Source organism: Orycteropus afer, unplaced genomic scaffold, assembly GCF_000298275.1.
Source record: "Orycteropus afer afer isolate SDZICR_OR568_19922 unplaced genomic scaffold, OryAfe1.0 scaffold00529, whole genome shotgun sequence".
NCBI classification, from domain to species: Eukaryota; Metazoa; Chordata; class Mammalia; order Tubulidentata; family Orycteropodidae; genus Orycteropus; species Orycteropus afer.
This window is the reverse complement of record NW_006922116.1, coordinates 1,081,300-1,101,761: the sequence shown is the minus strand read 5'-3', so window position 1 is coordinate 1,101,761 and position 20,462 is coordinate 1,081,300. Positions and strand designations below refer to the sequence as shown.

The following is a 20,462-nucleotide window of genomic DNA, read 5'->3' as shown; positions in this document are numbered from 1 at the left end:
TAACCAGTAGAGAGGCAAGCATTATTTCCTTTTCATTATGCTATTTTGTATCAATAAAAGATTTGTGGACACTCTCTAATCTTTGTTTTCTTGAGTATATATTTTTAAAAAGTGTAAAAATATGAAAATTAATCAGTGCAAGAATATTTAGAACCTCTAAAAAATAAAAAAATATGTTGAACTATCATTAGTTCAGAGATTTTTTTTTTTTTCACTCTAAAATCTAACTCAATTTGCCCTGAAGAAATTCTTTAGCCAGAAAGTCCATGGACAAGTGAGGCACTCAAGAGGTTGGTGATGTCATCCTTTTTAAATCAGCTTCTAGGTGCTCTTGCTACCTCTGAAGGCACCAAGAGCCAGGCTGAAGTTCCCTCATACTGACTTCAAAGTATGGTGGTAAGTCCAATTTACTGACAAAGCTACTCTCTTGTGTGTGTGTGAATTTGTGTGGGTCTTTAGAGGCAGTGGGTGTTTTTGGAGGCCTATGTATGCTCCTTAAGGCAGTGGATACATTAAATTTCTTTCTCATCCACTGTGGAATAAAGTACCATGTGCTTGCTGTCTCCCTAGACATCCACCAACAAAATAAATAAGTAAAGCAAACTCAATGGAATAATGGTAAATAAGCAGATGTGAGCAAAACCTGGTCAGTAAATAGGACCTTGGCAACAGCTCTTTACCCAAATATATGCACAGACTTTGAAAAACCTGGTGAAAAAGTCTTTAAGGAACAACTGTTAAAAGTTCATATGGATTTCCCTTCCCCCAATTGCTTCAGAATGATAATTTGAAAAGTGGACTACACAAAATGAATGTCTTTGGCCAACTGAATGCTTGGTATAATTTTCTAAAACATATGTGGTTCTAGCTTTTCCTGGTCCCCACCACACCCCACCAAGTTAGGAGGGTTAACTCATTAGGAATCAAGTTTTTTATTTTTACTTTTTTCAGTTTATCCCAATGAAGCATGCTTCTGTAGTAATCCAAGAAATTACAGCTCACAACAGCTCACATCCATGCATATGACAGAGCAGAAACTGACTTAAGACATTAGTAACAGGCCTTAGGATCATAAGGAAGAACAAAAGTTATGGGATATTTGGAGAAAGAGAAATTATGAGGTGGACCATGGAATGCCAAGCAGTGAAAGCATGCTGCTCCTTGTTCAGAAGCTGACAACCTCATGCAGTCCTAGAGTGCCCCCTCCTCCAGGAAATGACAAGCTCTGCCCTTCTGGGGAGAATGCATTGTATTAAAAACAAACAAGTAAGAAAACTCTTCCTAGGCACATTCCTTCTCCAGTCTCTGTAAACAATCTCAAGGAAGAAGAAGGACATGAGATGACAAATGCCCTTTTTAGATCTCAGGGCAACTATCTTTGCTGTTGGCTGCTATATTTCTCTCTCTCTCTCTCTTTTTTATTAAATTGAATCTTTTGATTTAAAGATATGTTCATTGGTAAGTATTCTGGGCTCAGGGAGATGATGGGGTAAATCCATATGAATTAAAAAGAGAGAAAAAAGGATTTTGCTAAAGTAGAGAGAAGAGATAGGGTTAGAGAAAGAAGGATAGGGAATTCAGACATTCTTATGCAGTTTCTATATACATACGTGTGTGTATACTAACATGCTGGTACTTGAAGTGCAGTTTGTGGACTGGCAGCAACTCCTGGAAGCTTAGAAATGCAGATTCTGGGGTTCTGCTGAATCTGGGTATCTACTGAATTAGATTCTCTGGGGTGGAACCCAAGAATCTGTTTTAACAATCCTTCCAAGTGATTCTGATGCCCTCAAGTTTAAGAAGCATTGTTCTAACATATAAAGGTATGCATTTAACATATTTGCATATCAGAGAAGTACCTAAGTGCTGCAAGGATAAAAGAATGTTAAATGTTTGTTATGTTCCCCAATTAAACTCATTAAAATTTAGTCAAAGGGCATGATCTTCTTTAGAGCACCTGGCCTACCAGAAGCAATAGCCAGGAAAACTAAGTCCTAAAACGGATGTATCAAAATCCCCTGTTCTAAGAATTGCATTGACAGCTTATAAGTATTAAGTCAATATGAAATTGCATTTGCCTTTGTGTCTGCTCTACCATATAACATAATCTTTTGCTTTCCCTAAAATACTCACATTTCAAAAGGTAGCAAAGGGTAAACAGGATGAACCAAAGGCAAAGAAATGAATGGTAAAATTTGTGTTAGTTGCAAAACTATAACTTTTATGGGGAAAAAAAAGAACAATGAGGAAAAAGGTCATTTCCAGGTAATCTCAAAGTAATAAAGTTGTGAAAGAATTCTTCATGGACACAAACACAGTGAGGCAAATGTCCCAGGGGAAATACTGGCAACTTCTCAGATTTGCAGCTGTAAGGGGCCATCAGTTTTCAGTCAGGATTTGGGGAAATAATGTACCCAAGACCTTTACCCCATGGTGTCCAGTGATTTGTAAAATGAGATTCTAAAGAGCTTCCATAATAGGTCACAGAACTATGTCCAAATAAGTGAAGAGATAACGGACATGATTCCATTATTATGTCCTTACTCTTACTGAGAAAAGGCATCAACTGGTGTCATTCAAAGTAGCATTTGGAGAGATGGATGTTGACACAAATAATATCCATAAGACATAAATGAAAGGAAGGAAAAATTGGCAAGAGTAACCTTACCTACAAAGCTAACTATTCCTTTCTTTCCCCGAGCATTGAAGTATCAGGATATTATAAAAGAAAAAAAAAAAAAAAGGGTCTTGAGGGTTTGCTTACATTCTTTCAGCTGAAAAACATCACCACTAAGAAAACATCTTTAGCCCTAATGCAGGGGGAAGATGACCATCTATGACCTTTTTCTTCTCTTTCTTATTTTGATCTCTCTCTATTCCCCTCCAAGTATCTCCCAATTCTACAGGCCGTTAGTTGCTATCATCTTTTAGCTTTTCATTAGGAACAGGGAAAGGAAGGTGAAACTAACTGAAACCCAAAGATTTTAATTAGTCAGCCACATACAGGCAACTGAGTTGGCAGTAGTATCTCAGCTTCTGGCAGCTTGTGATGAGTACTTCTAACAGGTCATACTAAACCCTAGTTTGCTGTTTTCATAGTATAGGCTAAGAAAGTTTCCCTTGATCCATTAGATGGGGCCAAGAGATAACTATGGTAAAATTTTAGATCTGAGTGGTATATTTCCACGACCATTTTTTTTTTTTTAAATGGAGACTAACAGAATATGCTGCCCTCATATTCTACTTATTCATACTAAGGAGCTCAAGGAAGAATCCAGGTCACCCACTAGGATAATGCTTTACAACTTTACTGTATACACCAATCACCTGCGAGATCTTGTAAAATGCAGACTCTGATTCAACATGCCCGAGAGGGACCCATTTCTAATAAGCTCCTAGGTGATATTGGTGCTGCTGGTCCACAGGTCACATTTGGGGTAGTAATCAACAAGCAGATACTAAGAAGCAGCTGGAGAGGCAGATCTAAAGCTAAAAACCAGTATGTGTTTATGGTATCGATAAGGAAGAAATGTCAATGGCCAATTGTCTCTTCCTCTCCTTTTCCCTTCCTAGAGATACATACCAAACCAAAAAACCAAACTCACTGCCATGGAGCCGGAGCCGACTCATAGCAACCCCTCCTTGGGTTTCGGAGGCGATATCACTACAGAAATAGATTGCCCAATCTTCCTTCCGAGGAGTGGGAGATTTGAACAGCTAGCCTTCTGGTTAGCAGTGAAATGCCTTAGGAACTATACCACCAGAGCTCCTTGGAGACATATAGAGTAGAAAATTTCATTGAAAGAGCAAAGGGGTTTAAAACTGGAAAGTGATAGATGGCAATGTAAATTTTGCTAATATAGATGGAATTTTTTTCCTACTATCTATTCTAACTGGTTAATGCTGGTATAGAGAGTATCTACTGTTTTCTGTTTTGGAGTCATTTCACTGGTTACCTTGTTGAAGTCTCTTATTAATTCAAAGAGTTTTCCAGCTGATTCTTTTTGATATTCAGAGTTGACAATCATCATCTTCAAATAAAGAGAATAGGGTTCTTGTCCTTTCAATGAATCATGTGACTCATTAATTCTTCCTTGTCTAATTGCCTGATCCAGGACTTCCTATGCAATGTTGAATTCTGGGTTGTTGAGACTACGTGGCTCAAGAATTTTAAAAATGTTTAAGCCTTAGCTTTTGAAGTCATACCAAACCCAACCCACTGCCATGGAGTCAGATCTGACTGATAGTGACCTCTCCTTGGGTTTCCGAGGAGGTATCACTACGGCAGTAGGTTGCCTAACCTTCCTTCTGAGGTGTGGCTGACCCTTATATTCTGATGTCTAAGTGTTCCTATTAATTTTGGAGAGATAAGAGGGGCAAGGGTAGGATTCAAAACAGAGGGTACAAGGAGCTGGCAGCATCTTCTTTTGTTTGTTAGAGCTTCTTCAAAGAGAAATTTGAATTATTGTCTAGTCCTTCCAGTTGAGTTCGGATGAGTTCAGATGAAAAAGGAATAGACTCAGGGCAAAGACTTTGATTAAAAATAAAGACTATATATTTTGTTACACTATCTTGTAGTCTCTATGACTTAAAGAAATCTAGAATCACACTGACTCCAACAGTCCCATCAAAAAATCCAAGGTGGTTCCTTACTATTTATGAAAAGCCAAATAGAAGGAAAGATTTAAAAAAAAAGTGAATACTCTTTGCTACTGTAATATCATTGCCTTCAAGTTGACCTGATTCATGGTCACCCCATGTTGGTGTGTCAGAGTAGAAATGCACTCCACAGGGTTTTCAATGGCTGATTTTTCAGAAGTAGGTGCCAGGCATTTCTTCCAAGGTGCCACTAGGTCAACTTGAACCTCCAACCTTTTTGTTAGCTGCAGAGCAAGTTAATTGTTTGCATCACCCTAGGATACCAACCACTGTAATCAAACCAAAAACCAAACTCACTGTCATTGAGTCAATTTGACTCATAGTGACCCCTCCTTGGGTTTCTGAGGTGGTATCTCTAGGGAGGGAGATTGTCCAATCTTCCTTCTGAGGAGTGGCTGCTGGGTTTGAACCACCAGCCTTCTGATTAGCAGTCACATGCCTTAGGCACTATGCTATAAACCAAAACTCACTGCCGTCGAGTCGGACCTCACTTATAGCGACCCCTCCTTGGGTTTCCAAGGCAGTGTCTCTGTGGAAGTAGATTGCTCAATCTTCCTTCTGAGGAGTAGCTGGTGGGTTTGAACCGAACCGCCAGCCTTCTGGTTAGCAGCCAAATGCCTTAGGCACTATGCCACCAGAGCTCCTAACAAGAATTATAAGAGTGATTATTAGATAGGCCAACAAAAACAACCTGCAAAGAGAAAGACATAAGAGGCCATGAAGATAGCACCTATCCTCATGACTTCAGAACTGGTTCTTTATTTGAGCAGTGAAATGTGGTATTAAGGTCTCTGAAATGTTCAACAAAGGTGCTCTAGTGGTGCACTGGTTAAGGCATTCAGCTGTTAACCAAAAAGTTGGTGGTTTGAACTCACCAGCTACTCCATGGGAGAAAGATGGAGGCAGTTTGCTTCTTTAAAGATTTACAGTCTTGGAAACCCTATGGGGCAGTTCTACTCTGTCCCATGGGGTCGCTCCAAGTTGGAATTGACTCAATGGCACTTGTAGGTGGGTGGGTTAGTTCAACAGAAGGCTGCTTCAACCCACTACACACAAGGGCCATTTTTTAGGAATTGGCAAACTGATGATGTGGTAAATTTTTTCCTCTCCACTACCTGTTTTCTGTTTTAGGAGGAAGCAGGATTCTTGCCCTTCTCACCAAAATTAAGATGATCAATGAGCCAAAGTATGTGAAGAAGCTGATGGAAATAAAATCATTGTGGGGTGGGTCGGGGGGGGAGAAACCAGCAGAGGAGGGGGAAGGTGTTAAAGAAACAAAGCAAGACAATTTAACTTCTGGATAACTGTGACATAAGAATGTGGATAATATCTGGGTAAAGACTATGAACATAGTATTCGCATGACTAGAACCTAGTAGAGCGGAAAAACTTGAAATGCTTTCAAGTAAAATAAACATATTATACTGAAAGGATTATTTAAAAGTGGAGGCATCTGTGCAGATATAGGAATACCTTCCTTTTTTACATTCAGTGGGTTTAGGCTCTGGTTAACATAGCTGTTAAAGTGCAATAATATACACTGGGAGCCTGGGAGCCCACACAGGGAAAGAGAAGAGAGGACCTTTGGCAAAAAAGTGATATGTCTCTATAAAATGGCAAATCACTGTTCACCTGTTGTCTTTCCTTGAGGTAGACCTTGTGTGTTGTATGATGCTGTCTTTTCTAATATTTTCTCTTTATGTGATATGATGGTTACATAAATTATTATTAAACAAAAATATATTGTCCATTTTTACTTCAATGCTTTTAATTATTAATTTATTCAAAATGACTTTTCTGTGTTAACAAGAACTTCAATGGGTTTTGTGATGAAGAGAAAATATGTTTTTTTAATGTAAAGAAAAAAAGTTAGTGTAACAAAAGTTGCAACCTAGTTCTAAAGTATTTTTCTCTTGAGTCTAAGCTGATTTTGTCAACCAGTTTTGGTTGTTAAGTGAATCACATTCTAAAATTAGCTCTGAGCTTGTTACAAAAATAAAAAGTAAAAATTTAACTTGCAATCCAATTGGCTTTACATATAATTTATTTTCACCCAGGAATTCAAAGTGTTTTGCTGGTTGTCAAAGTATTCCATTTAAACCTACATACTTTTCTTACATGCAATTCATTTAAAAATAAATAAATAAATAAAGCTTTCCAGTCCATGCAAAGGTATGAGGAAAAGTTAGCAATGGAGAATTCAACTACAGTGCCATCAATTCAATCCATTCTCTGACTATTTAGTGAAATCAGTAGAAAACAAAATAAGTACCTTAAATATCATCTTGCAAAAACATAGACACATTTAATTAAATGAATGTATTATAAAATTCACACACACACACAGAACTGGAGCTACACATCACAGCCAGAAACCAACAAAAAGCAGTGTGCAAAGCCAACGTGTAGTAAGCACATGAACATACATGAACAGCAGCTGATTCTTGCACCTGGTAAAGCCACGCTGGAAAGACCGGCAGGTGAGAAGCAAAGCAAATGATGGCAATGACTTGGGCATGCAATGAGAACACTGGAGGAGGCAAGCCACTGCACACAGACTTGATGGAGTTAATGTATGAAAAAGCTTACTTCATTTAGAAAGCTCACTAATTGGTCTACCGTTAAATAATCAGTTTTGTCTCCATTGCTGAAAAGGAATTTATTAGAAAAAGTAAGTTTTTGTATATGACGCTATAGCAGGTACGATTTACATGTTGACATTTGTTGATGATAACTTCTAAAACTTATTTCCTAACCCTCAGGCAGTGGTGCATTCTTAAAATGGTCAGGACTGGTTGTCAGAAATAAAATAATAATAATAAAACAAGAAAACAAAACAAAACAAAAACAAGAACAAAGGAAAGAAAACATTCCCACCAACTCTCAGAAACTGTCTGCAATTCTACTTTAGCATTATCCAAAGATGTTATTTCAAAAACAACATGTAAGTCATCCATTTGAAATAATTGGAATGAATGAACTTTTCAACAACATAATGGCATTCCAAACTGAATCTAGTTAGTTCACATAATGGGTTAATACCTAAAGGAGCAGGTTAAAATTGTAGGTCGTTAGTAAAGCCAATGCAGAGGGTGGGGAGAGTTCCAGGTGCTGCCATTAATTTATGTAAAAGTTTCTTAAAACTCAGAGTGAACTTTTACACTGATAAACTAAGGGGTGAAAACGTAAGCCTGACTCTCCTATTGCTAGCTTCTATTAACGTACTATATTAAAATCTTATGACAAAAAAAGTTTTAAAAATCTAAAAGGGTAATGGTAACATTTATATGACACTCGTTCATAAATGTAACTTACATTTTTCTAAAAAGATCCTCTATATCTGTCCGAGGACAAATCTTTTGTGTAAGCTCATAAAACTTTTCATAAGTAAATGCTGCAGGCTCAATTTCATCATTCTGTAAACAATAACAGAGTGTCATTAATCACAGAACAATTTTCTCCTTGAAGGGTGAGAATCTAAGTATGGGCCCCTTGGAATACCAATACCTCCATCTCAGATTATAGCTGACAGAAAGTGGAGGTCAACCCAGGACCTTCAGCCACAGCCACAGCCACACCATTCTACTAGAACACAGCATGTGTCAATGTCAATGAGGGTTTCTAGTTACCATGCAACCACAGTTTGTGCTTTTAAACCTCTGGTGACAGCTGGGCTTACTCTGGAAAATACCCCAAAGAACAAATACAGAGAAACATTTCCTCCTCCTCTTCCTGAAGGAGAAAAAGGAAAGAGCCTAAGTAAAGGATGATGAATAAATTAAACTCAATCTCTACTTATACTTACCTTGTCAATTTTCAGAAGACCACATGAAGGGGCTTAGGATAACCATATCAAATTTTGTTTTTCATACAGGAATTTATATTTCAAATTGGACTTGTTAAAGCAGTAACAGGTTTAAACTTTTCTTGCAGTCAGTATGTTAATTTTGGTTACTTAAATTCTAAGGGTTGTGAACACAAATAGTTTGTTTTGGAAGAAATGCTTCTTAAACTTCTCATAGCTTTCTTGAAGAACTGATTTTGACTTTCTGCTTGGTTAAGCTATATAAAAGGAGTTCTGGTGGTGCAGTGCCTAAGGCATTTGCCTGCTAACCAGAAGGTTGGTGGTTCAAATCCACCAGCCACTCCTTGGAAGGAAGACAAGGCAATCTACTTCCGTAAAGATTTACTGTCTCAGAAACCCAATGGGGGTTGCTCTGAGTGAGAATCAACTTGATGGCAGTGAGTTTTGTTTTTGGTTTTGAAGCTGTATAACAGAGCAGCCTAGTTTGCATTTCCTTTTCTTAACACAGTTGACCAAATAAATAAATAAAGTGAATGTACACATTTGAATTTTAAACTATTTAGATTCAATTGTTCAGAATACAAAAGGAAGGACAGAGGGAGGGAAGAAGGGAAGGACAGAGGGAAAGAAGGGAGGAGGGAGGGAGGAAGGGAGGGGAAAATCGACTCTGCTATATAGGACTGAATCTAACTCTGAATCTAATTAAGATGAGTTGAAGTAAATAATCTGGCTTATTACATATAAGGACATAAATGAACAGAACAGTCTTAGAAATACATTATTAAATTAATGAATACCTTTCCACTGGGAAGACCTAATTCCTTGAGAGCTTGAAAGATCACCTTTTCTGTTTTTCCTGAAGCAAAGGTTCTAGTAATACTAGGGCAGAAAAGGAATAAAAAAAAGATTCGAATTATTGTCCATTTTTTTCCTTAGAATCAAGTCATAGTAGGGATGAGGGGTGGGGAGAGAAGGAAAGGGAGAATAAAATTACTTTTGATTTTTGGTGTTTTTCACTTTCCAAACTAGCTCTTACAAGGTCCCTTCTTATTACTGGTACTGGTTATACTAATGAGGCAACTTGATTCTCAGACAGGCAGTTCCCCTGAGTGCTTGTGAAAACAAGGGGTACCTGAGGATACACACTGTTGGACAAAAACCATGATACATTTTGATCCTACCAAGTTACTTTCTATGAGTCCTTGGGTGGTGTAAACAGTTAATGCACTGATTGGCTCCTAAGTGAAAAGTTGGAGGTGGTACCTTGTTTAAACCCAAAACCAAACCCACTGCCATCGAGTAGATTCTAACTCATAGAGACAGACCCCCACTGGGTTTCCAAGGCAGTAAATCTTTACAGAAGTGGATTGCCCCATCTTCCTGCTGCAGAGCCACTGGTGGGATTGAGCTGCCAACCTTCCGGTTAGCAGTCAAATGCCTCAGGCACTGCACCAGCAGGGCTCCTTGGTGCCTTGTCTACTTCTGAAAAATCAGCCATTGAAAACCTGATGGAACAGAGTTCTACTCTCACACACAAGGGGTCACCATGAACAGAAACTGACTCAATGGGAAGTGGTATAAGTATTTTCTTAGGAAAAAGTAATTTGGCAGGTGGGATGGCAGCTTGAGACAAAAGCTTCACTGTTGACAACAGCAGGGCGTGGAGTAACATGGAGGGCCTTTATAACTCAGCCCGTGCCTGTGCCCGCCCTTACTCTCAATTTGACACATATTCCAGTTGTTGCACACTACCAGATCTACTTTGTGCTTCCCACTCCCCCAAGCTAAGCACCCTTGAGCCACTCTGAAATTCTAGCTGCCTCAAGAATTAGGGGCTTTATTATGAAAGTGACAGGTAGTGGGGGGCAGAGGAACAGTTGTAAATGGTTTCAAATCTCAGCATGTCATCCTGAGACATGGCATTTTGAATAATGGTACTGTCTTTGAACTAGTTACCAAGCATCAAGCTGGTAAATGTATCACATCTTAATTAACACATATCCTGGTGATGATCAAAGTAGGAGAGACATTCCATATTACAAATGCATTGATGGCATAATTTTGATCCTACTGAGAAAACTACTGAGGATAGAACGTGGCAGCCAGAAACACCACACTGGGCTCTGAGCTGTGCCTATGTCACTGGAACAAACCTTTATTCACTCTCTGATTGGAAGCCTAGGTACTATGTCAACATAATAATTTAAACACTAAATTCAAAACTCCAGCCTTGTCTTGAAGAAAACCTTATATTCATCTATGAAGGTTGATTTTGGAATACTTCCTCTGTGAACACCAAAGATTTTTAGCAACATCTCCCCTTGGCCAACCATCTCACACTTTCCACCATTCATGTTAAATGGAAGGCAACCTCCTAATCTAAGTACTAATAGCTTGTTAATCTTGATAAGAGGGAGAAAGTACTACTTCAACTACAGATTACAACTTCACAAAATAAATTGGGAAGAACTAGCTTTATGTAAATGAGTTACAATGTGTTCATTCAGAGTTTACTACTTCATTCTAGGCCCAAGGATACTTCAGGAAGTACATATAAGAGTGTTTGAGACAGCTGTATTCAAATATAGAGAAATCTATGAATTTTCCTCTGTAAATTCACAGACTCACTCACTGCTTCAAGTTGGAACTGACTCATAGTGACCCCTTTTTGGGTTTCTCAGGTAGTATCACTATGGAAGTAGATTGCCCAACCTTCCTTCTGAGGAGTGGCTGGTGGGTTTGAACCACCATCCTTCTGATTAGCAGTTGTATGCCTTAGGCACTATGCCACCAGGGCTCCTTATTCACAGACAGCAGAGTATATATTTGTGTGACATCAAGTAAACTGGTTAACAAGTGACTTTTCCAGCAGAGTGTGCTACATCCATATTTTCCCACTTCTTTAGAACTTAGAGAAGTTTTATTTATTGAATTGTGATGAGATCCAATTTATCTGACCTGTTAACTTAATTGAACCTAAATATTCTATGTCTTTTTCCAAAAAGTTTATGTTACTGTGAGAGCTATGGACCTCCAGTAGGATTTGGGTTGTGGAGCACCTGTAAGTTGGAGGAAAATATTTCCATAGCAATCTCAGGGGTATTCCATGTAACTCCAACTTCTGTTTGTTAGGTTTGTAGCCCTGGTATAATAAGATGAAAACTGACCAAGATGGTCATGAATATAGCAGGTGTGTGGCCTGAGCTCATGTGTGACATCACATGGGTAGGGAAAAGGGGAAAGCAAAAGTTTACAGGAATAGAAACTTTTGGCTAGGGCTTGGTCAACCACCAAGGAACAAGTAGAACAAGAACAAGAATCTCTTAAGGAAGGAGGAAGGCCCAAGCACCTGAAAATTTGAGGGAGGGAGAGAGAGAGTGTGTGCATGTGTGTGTGTGTGGGGGGGGGTGCGGTGCATAGGGCCTGATCCAGTGCAAGGACAGACAGAAGGAGATCCATGAAGGAATATATATCAGTGAGGCCAAAGTCAGAGACCAAAGTCAGAGCTTAATGATATGATTGCAAAGAAGATAATGGAGGAGAGCACTGACTGGTATTATGCCCGGAGGTGGTATTATTATTCTTCAGCCCCACTTTTTCATGATGGGATTTGACTGAGCAGAGAAAAAAAATCAAATAGACCATTCCTCTGGGGTGGGAGTCTTTATTTCCTTTGTTCTAGGCAGTTTTTAGAACCCCTGGTGGGCATTAAGAAGTATTTACTTGGAGGTGATGGGAGTGTGGAATGAAGATGAATTCTTTTGTGTTTCCAGTGGTATTTGTTCTATCAAAGGCCAATAGGGTGTGACTTAACAAAGTGCCTGAGAGAAAATAATTTGTTGCAGGTTTGGGGTATTTTAGACATCATGGTTGAGTTTCAGGGAATGCAGAATGTTAGTTATAAAGGACTGTGATTTATTCAATATTTTATCCAGGTTACAAGGAATGAGAGATGGCAAAAGCAACAAGTTGTAAAACTTGAATCCGAGTGGGAGGATATGTTAAGTGTGAGTTTGTAAATTTCAGAGAAAGGTAGACTGCATATGACAATACACACAGAAAGAAAAGAGGGAGATAAGGAGTCAGATTTTCTTCACCTGTCATTTCTTTAACTTCCTGGATATTGAATTTTGATTAATATCAACGGCAGGGCCATTCCTAAACTAGGTAATTACTACACAGCCAGATCCCTTATAACATCATACACACTATACTAATAGTTTCCATTTTTAAAACCACAGAATGAGAGTGATGAAATAACATTTTAAAAGTGTTTACTCTTCATATCCATTAAAATATTCAGAACCACTTCCACCCAGCCCTTAGCAGCTCATCCACCAGGAGATTTTTTTTTTTTTTTTTTTTTATTTGTCTTCATGACACCAAGGAGCAGCACAAGGCAATTCAGCAGCTGCATTTAGTTTGCAGTGACCTTTTTTTTTTTTTTTTTTTTGGCTTGCTATCAGTTCTCCATCAACTCCAACAAATTACCCAAAGTAACAGATGCCTTGTGTCAAACACCTGTTAATACTGGCAGGCGACAAAGAGTTTCATGTCAAAGAGAACTACAGAAGATGCCAAAATATCTTAGTTATTTCTCCAAAGAAGGGGTGATAATTTTGGATGTGAACATGCTAGATAAAGATCACTGGAATCAGTCAGACAAAGCTTCGAAGCTTGTATAACAATGGCTTGATTGGTAGGATGCATAGCAAATGACCCCAGATTGCTGGCTAGAAGGGCTTTGATCATAATCTATGCGTTTCTGCTCTGTTCATTTCCTGAATCTTTTCTGTGCAGAAAAAGCAGGACAGTAAATTATGTAAAAACAGACCCAGCTTCCATTTTTGTATGTCACACTACTGTCTGTGCTCACTAATGTGCAGACTTCAATAGTTCAAGGTAAGTATTAAAGAGCACACACCGTTTACAGTCTCTTCATTCTCGATTCCATCTAACCTCTACTACCTTTTTCCTTTATCACTTTTACCTTAGGCAGGGTGAGGAAGGAAGTGTCGGTTTGGAAGAGTGTGTGGTATAAGCTACAGATACCTAGAGGGCAAGTATCAAGAACCCAAAGAAAGAGCCCTTCCATCCCTGAGCACCAGAGCCTAGAATAGAATGCATTGACAAGAGGCATCAACTTCTGAGCGCTAGTCCATACACTGGCCACTTCAGGGTACCATAAACTCACTGATATTTAAGTAGATTCTGACTCATGGCAACATGTATGCAGAGTAGAACTTCTCCATAGCAATTGTAAGGCTGTGACCTTTCAGAAACAGACTGAAGGCCTTTCTTCTTAAGTGTGTCTAGGTGGGTATGAACCACCAGCCTTCTGGTCAGTAGTTAGGTGCTTAACTCTTTATGTCTCCCAAGTACTCCCTTACCAAAAAAAAAAAACCAACTCACTGCTTCTGAGTAGATTGCAACTCATAGCAACCCCTCCTTTGGTTTCCAAGGTGGCGTCACTACGGAAGTAGATTGCTCAACCTTCCTTCCGAGGAGTGGCTGGTGGGTTTGAACCACCAGCTTTCTGGTTAGCAGTCAAGTGTCTTAGACATTATGCCACCAGAGTTTCCAAGTACTCCCTTAGCACACCACAAACTTCTTTATTTTTAACTCACAGTTGCTCGCATAAGTATGCAAAAAATATAAAAAGAAATATTTGAGGATTAAAGAAATACTACGTTTTTGTATGTTCTTTAATTAATTTAATACAAAGTTAATGCTACATATTCTGAGGGGGAAAAAGCAACTTTTTCCATAAAAAATTTCAACAAATTGAACAAAGCATTTGACAAAAGTAATTCAAACTAAGCTTTCAGGAACATCTTCAGTTCAAGCATGAACTAACAAGTACTTGTAGACAGCTCTCTGTCTAGCATCATGAGGGACAAAAGGGTATGAATAACACTGGGAATGATTGACTTACCTCCTGACTGGAATTTTACCATTTGTGTTGGTCATAAACGCCAATTTCATCCAACTGAAACAACAACAACATTGTTTTAATGTTTCTTAGGAAGAATAGCTTCAATCTGTCTAATAACTATAGAAGACAATAGACAGTTCATTCAAAGAATATTTATTCTGAGCATCAGAGACAGCTATGTACTACAAGATAAATTTAGAGTTGCCAGATTTGGCAAATAAAATATACGGTTCCAAGTTAAATGTAAATTTCTTCTAAACAACAAATAATCTTTCAGTTTAAGTATGTCCCAAATCTTCATGTCACCAAAGTTGTTGTTGAGTCGATTCTGATTCATGGTGACCCTGTGTGTCAGAGTAGAACTGTGCCCATACGGTTTTCAATGGTTGATGTTTCAAAAATAGATTGCTCACCCTTTCTCCTGAGGTTTTTCTGCATGGACTTGAACCTCCCACCTTTCAATTAGCAGCTGCCTGCATTAGCTGTTTGCACCACTCAAATACTGAGTAAGCCAAAGGACCCCCAAAACACCAAACCAGTTGCTGTTGAGTTGATTATGACTTATGGCAATTCCATGTGTGTGAAAGTAGCATTGCACTCCAGAAGGTTTTCTATGATTGATTTTTCAGAAGTATATTGACATTCAGCATACCTTTCTTCTGTGGGGTCTCTAGGTAGACCTGAACATCTAACATTTTGGTTAGCAGCCAAGTGCATTGACTGGACCACTCAGGGACTCCAAAAGACATACTCAAAAATTATTTGTTGCTTATCTGAAATTCACTGTGAACTGGGAGTCTTGTGTTTTATCTGGAAACTCTAAATTAATTAGAAAATTGAAGAAAACACATCATCAGTATTTATTTGGTGATTGGTCTTGTCCTTGGTTATTACTATATAATAATATTTTAAGGGAGTAAGAAGCACAAATGCACAGTGATGCCAGGTAGCCTTATCTTGAGGAACCATAAGGACTCCCGGTTCCCCTTGCTGCAAAGCACTAACTGAACAGGCCCCTTCCTTAATTTCAATAGTAAGAGACATTCATTACTCCAGCTGAGGGTGAGCAACTCCTTGCTTTCAAGACACGTGAGGTCCCAGAACATTGACTTGTAGTTTGGGGCTAGGACTGTCCTTAGCTAATGACTCCCTTTCCCACTGTCTCCAGGAAATATTATACCATTCTGCAGAAAATGATGATTCTATAAAGTTTCTGTCTTAAGTACGGTTTCCTAGAAACACAAGAGACTAATTACTAAGGGAATGTTTTAAGGACAAGGAGAGTGAGAGAAGCAGATAGGGCAGGGAAACCAGTTAAGTAAAGTTGTAGTCTCAGCTGTAGCATTAGCCTGATTCCAGGGTCTCTGGAGTGTGATTTTTACCAGAGTTTATCTTGCTTTGAGGCAAGGGGCCCCTTTCACCCTACTTTAGCCAGTTATTCGCTGTGGGCTTTCCTCTAGTAGGGAGAAGTATAACCTGCTATGCACAGTGGCTTCTCTAGTAGAAGGTAACTCTCTAGAGAAATAGTGGCTCTTAGCCCTTGGACAGCAGGGCAGTGGGGCAAAAATCAATTCCATATGGAATCCGTGGCAGTGCAAATGGTGAGCACACTTGGCTGCTAATAGAAAGGTTGGAAGTTTGAGGCCACTCAAGGGAGCTTCAGAAGAAAGTTCTGACAATCTACTTCTGAAAAATCAGCCATTAAAAACTCCATGGAGCACAGTTCCACTTTGACACACATGAGGTCATCGTGAGTTGGAGTTGACTTGACAGCAACTGGGAACAGAACACCAAAGGGTGCAGATAAGAACTACACCCACATATCATTATTTGGGTCCCCCAAGTATGACTGGGCATTCTGAAAGTCTTCGATCCTTGGGACTCAGTGCTCAGAGTCATAACATCAAAGCATCTACTGGGTTTCTATCTGTCTAATCTATCTAATCTATTTATTTTTATATAATAATGGGCAATCTACTTCTGTAGTGATACTACCTTGGCAACCCAGGGAGGGGTCACTATGAGTTGGGTCCGACTCAATGGCACATAATAACAACAACAATTTATTTTTAAGAAAATATGACAGAGTAACTATAGCAAAAAGGGACAGGCTGCACAACACACAGGAATATATAGCACTATTAACTTTCCTCTATTAAGAGGATGGAAAGGAAATTGGAAGGATACCACAAAAATCAAAATAGCTAATACTGAATAAAGAATTACTGGGGGCCAGGCTGAGCTAAGTATTTCACATGATCTCATGTGATCTGCATGATACTTTTGTGAGATGCATAACTGTCATCATCTCAATTCCCAGATAAGGACAGTGAGGCACAAGGCTAAGAACATTGCTGAGAGTCACCCAGAAACTAAGTGGTGAAGCTGGGATTTATAGCCAGAGCCCATGGTTTAAGCACCTGCCAAAGTGACTGAAAGTAAAGAAAAGGAGCCTGAAGATCCCACTGTCTGGTGAGTACAATGAATCTCACCTTTGGTGCTGGGCCTGGTTTTGAGTGATTCAGGCTTATCCTTGCAATTTCCCAATGCAGTGAGCTGTGGTACCTCATAACTACCTGCAATAGCTCTGTGTTGGCAGATGGCCCCACATCTCCACTGATCACTGCTTTTCAAACATATTGACCTATGTTCAGCTTTGGCTAGGATCTACTTGGATAACTTTCGTGTTACCTTGAAGATACAACTAACATGGATAGGGTTAAAGTCTACCATGGTAGGACACTTCTGGGTTGTGGATACTATGAGAAAGGATAAGGCCTGCTCTTTGAATTTCAAAATTATCTTTGGTTCCCTGATTGTGGCCAAAGCAGAGAGCATCATACCTGGGGTCAGTGCTTCTTTTTTCATCCTAGCAATGACAATTTGCAAGTGCTTCTCTTGGGTCCACTCCCATTTCCTTCTTCAGTTTCACTCCAGGAGCACCTACTATGGCCCAATGCATGTAGAGGTATTTATGAGAAGACCCAGTCTGGGACACAAAAGTCCCAGAGGACTTGGGTAAGTTTCTAGTATCATTTGCCATCAACTGGTCCTTTCACATAGGTCTGGGGCTGTGGGTTAGTCCATTATGCAGGCCCTACCCAGGTGTCATGAAAAGTATTGTGTGTGATGGTCAACTCCTTCTTCAAGGTCTGGATCATGGAGGGGAAAGTCAGCTGCAATTTGCCTCGTCACACACTTAGAATTCATCACCTAATCTGACCAGTTGCTTGAGAACAGCCAGAAACAAAGGGCAATGCTAAAAACAAAACTCACTGTTTCTTGAGGCATGTCATGGGACTGACATTGTTGGCCCTGAAGTTGTGTATGATTGATCGCAGGCCTTCCACCCATTGCTGAAAGAGAAAAGTATTCCTGGTGAGCAAATTTGTGGAAGCCAAATATAGTCACTTTGATTAGAAAGCCTGTATCTATTTTTTTTTTCAATAAAAATATAAACACTTCTTTTATGCCATCTTGCCATATAGTGATCTACATTTTGCATGCTCATATTTTATTCTTCACTAAATAGCTTTCATTTTTTTCCATGAAGATAAATGTGGCATCTATAGTGTTATTATACATTGGGTTGCCACAAAAGAATGTTCTTTACTGATTGATTTGTTAAGCTTTCTATTTGCAGCCTGTTTAAATCCAAGCCTTTTCTCAGTTGCTGGCAATCTTCATTATTTCTAAGCAACATTATACAATAAGTGATGACATATTTCACCATTCCCATTTTAGAGTATGAATACATAGGGGTCCATTCATTGTGACTCTGTTTCAATTGAAGAAATAGTTACATATCTCACCTGCCTGTGTTTTCCAGCAAAGCCTTAAAAAGTCAAATATTCCTTGACTTCCAGGGTACCCTGAATAAATAGCAATGTGCTCACATAATTTCTGTATAAGGATGTGGACCTCAGTTGTAGTTCATACCATCACTCCATGGATTTACAAGAAGAAGAGAAGAAAGATTATGCCTGGCTGTAAAGGAATTTTGGTCTCTAAAGGGCATTTGCTAGAAAAGGTTGGTTCATGAAGTAAAGACCAATTCTGCCCTGGAGTCAAAAAACGAATGCCAATGAATGTCATCCAAGTTGCTAAAATAATCAGACCCTTGGCAAAATGTTTTGTACCAAATTGATACCGTGGGTTGAACAGAACTGTGGTACACAAATAAGCTGCACTTTACCTTCTTAAAGTTATAGCCTGTTTCTGCTGGCTCTTTTCTGAGGAAGGGAAACATTTTGGGATAGGTGGTAATATAGATATAAACTCTGTCTGCACTTTTAATACAGTAGTCATGACTACTAAATCCATGTGGCCATTAAAATTTAAATAATAATTTTTTAAAATTCAGTGCTTTCATTGCTCTGGCACACTTCATGCTCAAGAACCTCATGTGGTGGTTGTTGTTGTTGTTATGTGCCGTCAAGTTGGACCTGACTCATAGCGACCCCTCCTTGGGTTTCCGAGGCAGTATCACTACAGAAGTAGATTTGCCCCATCTTCCTTCCGAGGAGTGGCTGGTGGGTTTGAACCACCAGCCTTCTGGTTAGCAGTCAAGTGCCTTAGGCACTAAGCTACCAGAGCTTAGTGGCTATCAAATTGGATTCCATCATTGCAGAACATCCTATGAACAGTACTGCATAATATTACCAGGTTTAACACGGTCAAGAGATTTAGTCCTCACAAGGGCCAGAGATAATGACTGAATTCCAAGAGTGTTTTCACTTCCCTCTTTGTGCCCTGATCATACCTAGAAGCTGAGTAGAGACTTAGACTATAAGAGATAAATTTCCTTTCACAAGTAAAAAATGACATTTTCTGAGGACTGTAAAAAGCATCGGAAGCCTTGGCAGGCATTAAGTTAGGATTCTGAGGGGAAGGAAGAAATGCTAGAGTAGCATTAAAATAAATGCCTCAATTATTTTTCATCATCAGGCCTCACTTCCTCTGCAAGGCTAAATATGGATTCTAACTCCCTGGGGACGATCACATATCCTGTTGTTGACCTAACAAGCCACAAGCCCACACAGAGTTTCTCAAGAGCAGACAGAAAAAGCTAGGGAGCATTTTCTCAACCTGAAGGGCTGTGACGTGTTCCAAAACACAAACCAAAGTCCATGGTTTCCTAGGGCAAAAGCAGACAAATATGGAAATTGTTCACAGGCTTGGGATCATTCTAATTTAGTTGTTTCTACAAATAAATTACAGAGATGTTGGGCTTTGATTAGGTTTAAATGACTTTCATCCATCTTTTGAAAAAATACACTGCTGGTGAAGGACCTTGTTTATTGTCACAGAAAGGTCACTGAAAGTGACATTTGAGGTAATCACTTCAGTGAGAGCAGCCATGTTTTAGTAAGTAGGAAATGCCATTGGAATCCTCACAAGCCCCAAGGGACATAGAATTGAGGGCTTCTTTCTCTTCACAAGGATGAAAGTGAGGTAAAGGGCCATGCCCAAAGTCACAGAACCCTTGCCAAGGGATGAGAAGCAATAAGAACTCTACTGTCTGTCCTTCAGTCTGTGATATTTTCTCTCAACTGCTGTTCCACACCTCTCCCTCCATGATGTGTAAAGGTCCCATCACACCTTTCTTTCCCTCTGTTATCTTTCACGTGCAGCACAAACGCCGTAGGCACTGTGCCACCAGAGCTCCTTATAATAATGTGGAAAGACTAGGAAAAATGTTAAGTGTTTCTCTGTTTTGTTTGTGCTTTTTCTTTAATATAAAATAGATGAAATGCCAGCAGGTGTCAGTAGAGGCTTAGAGTTTAGTTGGAAAGTTATGCCAGAAGTGAACTAGCTGTGTAACAAGCATCTTTAAATGCTTCCTAAAACAACAAAAGCAAGAAATATGCCTTAGATATGTTTTTTGAATTGCCCAAAATAAGCATGTACATTAATCGTCTACATAATGTCTGAGGAGGTGCATCTTCGCATCTCAGAGCTTGCACTCTTCTGGGAGGATCATTTCTGTGACACATGATGGTATCACTCTAATGCTATGATCCAGGCACCAGGCACCTTTCCTCGGACCCTGCTGTAATGAGTA

The 20,462-nt window shown here is 39.3% G+C and overlaps 1 protein-coding gene across 1 annotated transcript in view; it reads right to left on the bottom strand.

The window, feature by feature from the left end:
* The window catches only part of PLCB4 (phospholipase C beta 4), a 295,192-nt gene that overhangs the window by 147,844 nt on the left and 126,886 nt on the right, over positions 1–20,462 (bottom strand). The window contains exons 5-10 of the mRNA XM_042782935.1: positions 17,675–17,754; positions 14,399–14,452; positions 9,261–9,342; positions 7,974–8,074; positions 7,248–7,305; positions 3,957–4,031 (exon numbers count right to left, since the gene is read on the bottom strand). Coding sequence (XP_042638869.1) covers positions 3,957–4,031; positions 7,248–7,305; positions 7,974–8,074; positions 9,261–9,342; positions 14,399–14,452; positions 17,675–17,754 — 450 coding nt within the window. The remainder of the gene's footprint in view (positions 1–3,956; positions 4,032–7,247; positions 7,306–7,973; positions 8,075–9,260; positions 9,343–14,398; positions 14,453–17,674; positions 17,755–20,462) is intronic.